The 7,262-nt window shown below is 40.7% G+C and overlaps 1 protein-coding gene across 1 annotated transcript in view; it reads right to left on the bottom strand.

The window, feature by feature from the left end:
- Window positions 1–7,262, bottom strand: part of LOC101990592 (bile salt sulfotransferase 1-like) — a 19,435-nt gene that overhangs the window by 1,460 nt on the left and 10,713 nt on the right. The window contains 1 exon segment of the mRNA XM_013354507.1: window positions 2,623–2,717. Within this exon segment, the coding sequence (XP_013209961.1) occupies window positions 2,623–2,717 (95 nt within the window).

Raw genomic sequence — 7,262 nt, 5'->3', positions numbered from 1 at the left:
AGAGGGAGTGATCGGGAGAGACTGGATACCAGCACTGGCAGAGACAGGGTGATCAGGAGAGAGTGGATACCAGCAGTGATGGAGCCGGAGCCCTTGAGTGCTCATCAAGGTGAACACTTCCATAGTGTGTGAACTGCTATTTTTTCCAACATCCTACATCACATGTGTATGTATATATAATATATACTAATATGAATAAATACATATTTATAAATGTATAGTGTATATTTATATTGTTTACAAGTTATATAATATGTATATACTTTATAATAATATGTACTGTACTATGAAAATATAAGTTTATAATAAATGTATGTATAAATTTACAATTATATATATGTATATATATATGAAGCATGTACACTCAGTGCCCACTGAGGACAGATAATGACATTGGATCCCTTTGAGTTGGCATTGAAGGTGGCTAAGAGCCACCATGTGGATGCTGGGTATCGAATCCAGGTCTTCTTAAAATGCAGTATGTACTCTTAACCACTGAGCCGTTGCTCCAGTCCCACCTCCCCCAATTTTTATAACCTGTCTTACATTGTGAAGGGATGAAGGAGTCATGAAAAGAAAACCCATTCCTTTGTCAAGTCTGCCTGCCAGTCATGAGCTTGGGGTGGAAAAGCTGTGTGTGGGGTGTGTGTGTGTGTGTCTGCGCGTGCACATGTGTGCGTGTTTTAGGTGTTCACGTAGGCCAGAAGAAGGTATCAGATTTCCTTGAAGCTATTATTAGAGGCAGTTGTGAGCTAACTGCTGTGGGTTTGGGAGCCAAACTCAGGTCCTCTGGAAGAGAAGCAAATTCTCTGAACTGCTAATCCAACCTCAAGCTCCTGGCTTTTCCTTTCAAAACAGAATCAATTCTAAGTGAATAAAATGTAGGATTTCAGGATGCCACTTTATACATGTGTACCATTGTAGTGAACTCATCACCCATCATGCTTTGCTGTCTACCTCACCCCTCCTCCTCATCCTCCATTGCACCTGTGTGCTCCACATACAGCTTATCTAGAGTTCATAAAAACACACAAGTCATTTTTCTGCTCCCCCCATTATGCTTATCCCAACTTTCCACTGGTAAATTTTATTAGCAAAAACAAAACGCATGAATCCAACTGGATCTAAATTTGGTTGAAAACTGGAGGTGGTAAACAGGCACTTGCTCAAAACACTGTATACCACAGAAAAAAATCAAAATTTCAATGGTCACCTGAGTTAAATGAGCCCAGAGAAGTGCACTTGGAAAAGAGAGAGTTATATGAAAAAATCACTACTGTTTGGAGCATTGAAATTGCTGCATATAATATAAAGTTTGCAATGATGAGATTCCTGTTGGCCAGTCCTTAGTTCTGACTTAGAACTCAAATCTGGAACATTCTCTGAAAGTCTATATGAAAGGTTCTTGCCCTAAGTTTTAAGTTCAATAGCCCATTTGGTTGTCCCTGGACTCCAATGTGAAGCTGTCGAGGTGCCTGCATCAAATGTGTTGATGTGGTCAGATTGTCAGTGTGGGATCCACTGTGACAACTTCCGTGTGCTAAGGATGCTGAGCTTGAACTCAGAGCATGTACCAGGCTGGTATCCTCAACAAAAGTCATCTGAGTCTTACCCTGTAACTGAAGGATCGTTTAGACGAGGCACATGTCTTTAATAAGACATGGCTAACACTTACCAACCACACACAGCATGACCTTCCCTACTCTAGATATTTGTCATTTTCCGTTTCAGCTGAGTAGTGCTGTTTTTGCAGTTTCAGGAGAACAATGAGTCTCGGGGTCTGTTAGTACTTGCTGAGTTTATGTAGGCAATGAAAGGCTAGGTTTTACACACCTTCCCTGAGTTAGTTTGATTCTCTGTTGCAAATAACTGACAAATAACAACCTGGGGGTGGTTATTCAGCTGACAGGTTTTGAGCGTCACTGAGGGAAGCCAGGGTAGGAGCTTGAGGCAAGAACTGAAGCAGAGACCACAGAGGAGTGTTGTCTCCAACACCCTGTTGCAGCAAGGTAGAGAGAGGAGTTGCGTTTCCTCTGTGGGGCTAGTCTTTTAAAGGTGTAACTATAAAGCGGTTTTTTGAAGCTGCTTTGGCACATGTACAAGATCTTTTTCCTCCCTCCCATTCTGCTAAGTCGGCTTTTTGTTTTGTTTTCTTTATCACCAGGTGGTTGGCCACCTGAGTTAAGTGGCCTTGTACTTGGAATCTCCCAGGTGGGAACGGAGAAGGCCACTATCTTCCTGGGAAAACATTCTGCTAGGAAATTTCTTTTCACACCTTTGAGAATAAGAGGTGAGGGTCTTACAAGGAGTGCTGCTCACTGACTTCTCCCCCAGGCCGCTCAGTGCCTTTCTTAGATATCTCAAGCCCACCCACCCACCCATGGATATCGTCCCCAGAGTGGGTAGGCGCCCTACGCTAATCATTAACCGAGAAAATGCTCCCACAGACACAGTGGAGGCAGTGTCTGCATTGATTGTCCCTCTCCCGGCTGTGTCAAGTTGGCAGCAAATGCTGACTGTGACAGTCACCCACTTACTCACCTGGTTGTTTACCCCTCAGAAAAGAGAGGAAAGGAAGAAAGGCAGATATGGGGATGTGGGAGCACAGTGGAAGAGAATTACCCTCTGTAGCTCCTCATAGGACATGAGGAGGAAGTTCTCTGTGTCTCTCCTTGTTAGCCATCCAGTAGTATGATCAAACCAGGATCCCCAAGTCACTACAGAGACGGGGAGGAAAAGGAAACAAATACTGAAATTTTATATCTCATGGATACTGATTCTTATCCCTGATTGGAAGATGGTGTTTACTCTGGGGAATGTAAGGGATGTTAAGTTTCCACATCTAGAGGTCTGTAATACAATTATGACATTGGTGAAAAAAGTCTGCATGTGTTTTTTAGAGGGAAAAAACTGTACATATTTACTATCTACATTTTTAAAAAAGAATTTTTTAAACCTCATTTCATGTGTATGAGTGTTTGCTGGTATGAATGTATGTATGTGCACTACATGGTACAGTGTTCTCAGAGACCAGAAGAGGGCATAGGATCTTTGGAAGTAGAATTACAAGTGTTTGGAAACCATCACATGGGTGCTGGGAACTGAACCTGAGCCCTCTGAAAAAGCAGAAAGAAGACTTAACCACTGGACCACCTCTCCAACCCTGCTTCTTTGAACTTGGCCTAGAAAAGTGTTTAAAACAGCAGGATAAAATCTAAATACCTGTAAGAACTATTTTATGAAGTAATCATATGTTTATTAAATAATACTTCATCATGAATAAAACACCAAGAACTGATAAAATGGCTCAGTGGGTAAAGGCACGTGACCCCAAACCTGATTATGTGAGTTTGAGCCCTGAAACCCACATGGTTGAAGGAGAGTACTGACTCCTACAAGTTGTTTCAGACATTCACACGTGTACTATGACATGTGTGTAACCCCATATACATACACACTAAATGAATTAATATAATGTTTGGAAACCATCAACTGAAAAATAGAAAAATAAAAGATAGATGATCATTCATACCTAAATGGTATATCATACAAGAATTGATTTTCTAAGTTAAAAGTGTATTAAATGAAAATCAGATTTTCTATAGAACCTTTGACATCCCGTAGTATAAAATTTTGAAGTATTTATTTTTGTTGTTTTAAATTGCATTCGTGTGTCTGTGTGTGTCTGTGTGTGGTTATGTGCATACATGGGTGCATGCAGTTTTGGGGGATGCCAGAAGAGGGTGCTAGACCCCTGGAACTGGAGTTACAAGCAGTTGAGAGCAATCTGACATGGATGCTAGCACCCAATCTTGGACATCTACAAGAGAAACACACATTCTTGACAGCTAAACCATCTTTCTAGTCCCACACTGAGTAAATTTGAAACAATGTGATCCACAGATTTAGTTTTTAAACATGCAACACAAATCTCCAGTCTTGGCTTGATTTCAAAATATGAAATTGATGGTCCTGGCTCCACTCACGTTCACCTTGGATAAATGCATTAAGATGTTCTTCAATAGTCTGCTGATTATACAAAAGGGACAAATGTTTTCTTATATAATAACCAGATGTAACAACATCTTTTGGATTCCTGATGACATAAATAATCTAAAGCAGAGAGAGAAAGTTTATTAGAAATGCCTGTCTTCATTTCATCATTTCATATTTCCACACATCCTAATCAAACATCTTAATTCTTTACACAAAGCCACAGCACACATGTGGAGGTCAGAGGATGACCTGAACCCTTTCCCTACATCCGTAACTCTCCCAGTGTTAGGTTGCCTTCTCTTCCACCATTTCCTTAACTCTGAGATAAAGGATGCTAAATTGCTCTTCCATCTGGGGAATTTAATGAGCTGCCACAGGCATGCATGGTTCACTGCTGCAAGAAAAGTTGAGGGGCTGCAGAAATGTCTGTTGTTACAGCAGTGGTTCTCAACCTGGGGTGCCCTAAGACCATCAGAGAACACACACACACACACACACACACACACACACACACACACGTGTGTGTGTGTGCATTATGATTCATAATAGGAGCAAAATTGCAGTTATGAAATATCAATGAAAATATTCTCATGACTGGGGGTCACCACAACATGAGGAACTGAATTAAAAGATCCCAACATTAGTAAGGTTGAGAACTACTGGCTTAAAATGTTTGCTGCACAAAAAAATGAAGATTGAAATTTGAATCCTCAGAAACCCACATGTTATGGCTATTCTTGCTTGTTAACTTGGCTACATCTGGAATGAGTTACAATCCATAAATGGAGGACACATCTATGACCTGGACCTTGAGGCAGGAAGACACACACTGCTACCATGAGGGCCAATCTCCAGCAGTGCAGGACTCGAAGGGGACTCATAGAGTCTTACTATGACCTTTTATCTGAGGGGAGAGGAGAAAAGACACACACATACCTTGATGGTCTCCTTCTGACTTTTTCTTTATTCTTCTGTATTCTTCCTCTACCCCTTTACTGGTGTTTTCTTCTTTAATTCTTGATGTTTCTCTTTTATGTCTCTGTAATGTTTTCCTTCTAACTCACTCATTCTTGATGCTTTTCTACTAACTTACTTTATTTTTTACCCTACAGTTTATATACCCCAACCAAAATCGTTCAAGCAATATAAAAATTAAAATGTGGTTACATTCCACTTTTCAAGAGAATGATTACAGTTAATACAGGTTAAAAACATGTTTTCTACATCCCTTCCATAATTAAACATTTTACATACTGCAGGTGGGAAACAAGTTGTCCCAAAAACCCACATGCATTCATATCCAAGCAACTTGTTAAAGATTAACTGAGTGTAAGCAAGGTATATTTCTCAGCCAGTTCTTCTACTGGCAGGCTACATATTGTGGTTACAAAAAGGACCAAACATTTTATTGTTTCTCTGAAACAATAATCTGATAAGAAATCTTAGAAAAATCACAAATCTAAAATTTTATATATGAAAAGTATCAGTCAGCTCTGTTTTAAAATCTCAGGGTGCATAGCCATGCATCAACAAGACAGAAATAGGCACAAGGTGTTAATCATCATCTGTGGTCACCAACCATCACTGTAAAGAAGGTACATCAGCTAATAGAATTGGGCTGCTTTGTTTTGGTTCCATGAGCTTAATGAGTTCCTCATTCACCTATGTCCCTTCCGAAAACATTAGATTATCTCCTTGGGTTTTTCACCTGAAAGCTCTTTAACAAAAACATCTTAGTCTAACTTAAAGCTATTTTCAAAGCTTTGTTTCAGCTACAATGAACTCTGAACCCTTTGAATACTTCTCCCAACATTAAGATTAAAGGAATTTAGAAAGCCAGTGGTGGCACACGCCTTTAATCCCTTCCCAGCACTCTGGAGGCAGAGGCAGGTGGGTCTCTGTGAGTTCAAGGTCAGCCTGGTCTTCAAGAGCTAGTTCCCGGACGGACACCAAGGCTAAGGAATTTAAACTAGCTGGGCTACTGGGACTCAGTTATTTTTCTTCATCATTAACTTAAGCCACAGATAATAAGGCTCCTCAATAGAGACTCGTGTGTTCTAGCCATGTGACACTTTCTTGCTTTATTATTTATCCTCTGCACCTTCGGCTTTATCACAGGCAGGGGCAACATGTTATCCTACCTTCACCTATGTTAGTTTTCTCACTAAAATAACCTCTATTATAATGCATAATGCTTTATTTATCAAAAATCTTCAGTCATCAAAATCCTATTTAAACTAACACTGTTATTGTATAAAATCATTGCTTCAGTTAAACAGTACAGATTAGGAGGAATCATATTCATAATAATCCCCTGGTAAAAATGCCCAGCATAATGGGATATTTCCAAGAGGTGATCATAGTGCATTAAGGGCAGTGGAGTCTCCTCATGTCCATTCACACTGTGCCAGATACGAGAGAAAGATGGCAGTGGCAAGCATGGAAAGACCTAGAAATAGCAAGAAACATTCCGGGGCCGAGACTCTTGGGACCTGGCCTAACAAGATGTATCCATCAGGGTTATGTGTCCGGGTGGAAATTGCTCTCTGAAGCCAATTGCTCTCTGCAGTTTCTCTGACATGGCCACCAGTGACAGGCCTTTAATCTTGGCCACACCTTCTGTCAGAAGCCTATATATGAACAGTAGGAGAAGGAAAGCTTGCATCTTTCTTTGCCTGCTTGCCCTCTCTTTGCCACTCATCCATTTCGTCATTGGCATTGGAGCCTGCTTCTTCAGGGTCCCAGTGTATACAGAAAACCAGCTGAGACACCCAGTCTCGTGGGACTGAGAAACTAGATTCTTGGACGTTCCATTCATAACTAGCCATTGTTGTATTAGTTAGACTGCTGCCTATAAGTAGTTCCAATAAATTGCCTTTATATATATGGAGAGAGATTCATTCCATAAGTTCTGTGACTCTAGAGAACCCTGACTAATATACCACATAAATGCCAGGTGGGTGAAAAGCTTTCCTGTATTCCAATCTCAGAAAGTGAGGGCAGGAGCTCTCTAGAGCATTCTGGTTTCCAAGACTACTCGTGCCAGTGAATTGTGTTTCATTGAGAGACCCTGACTCAAGAAGAATAAGGCAGGACTGGTAAGGTTGATCAGTGGGTATATGCACTTGCCACCAAGACTGATGAGCTAAGATAAATCTCTGGGGTGCACACAGTGGAAAGTGGGCCACGGAGGCATAAAAACAGAGAGGTTGACCAATGGAATTAAATCGAAGACCCAGATATGAATCCACACACCTATGAACGAC

The sequence above is a fragment of the Microtus ochrogaster genome, unplaced genomic scaffold (genome assembly GCF_000317375.1).
Source record: "Microtus ochrogaster isolate Prairie Vole_2 unplaced genomic scaffold, MicOch1.0 UNK47, whole genome shotgun sequence".
Lineage (NCBI taxonomy): Eukaryota > Metazoa > Chordata > Mammalia > Rodentia > Cricetidae > Microtus > Microtus ochrogaster.
The sequence above is the reverse complement of the archived record's forward strand: the minus strand, read 5'-3'. Positions and strand labels throughout refer to the sequence as shown.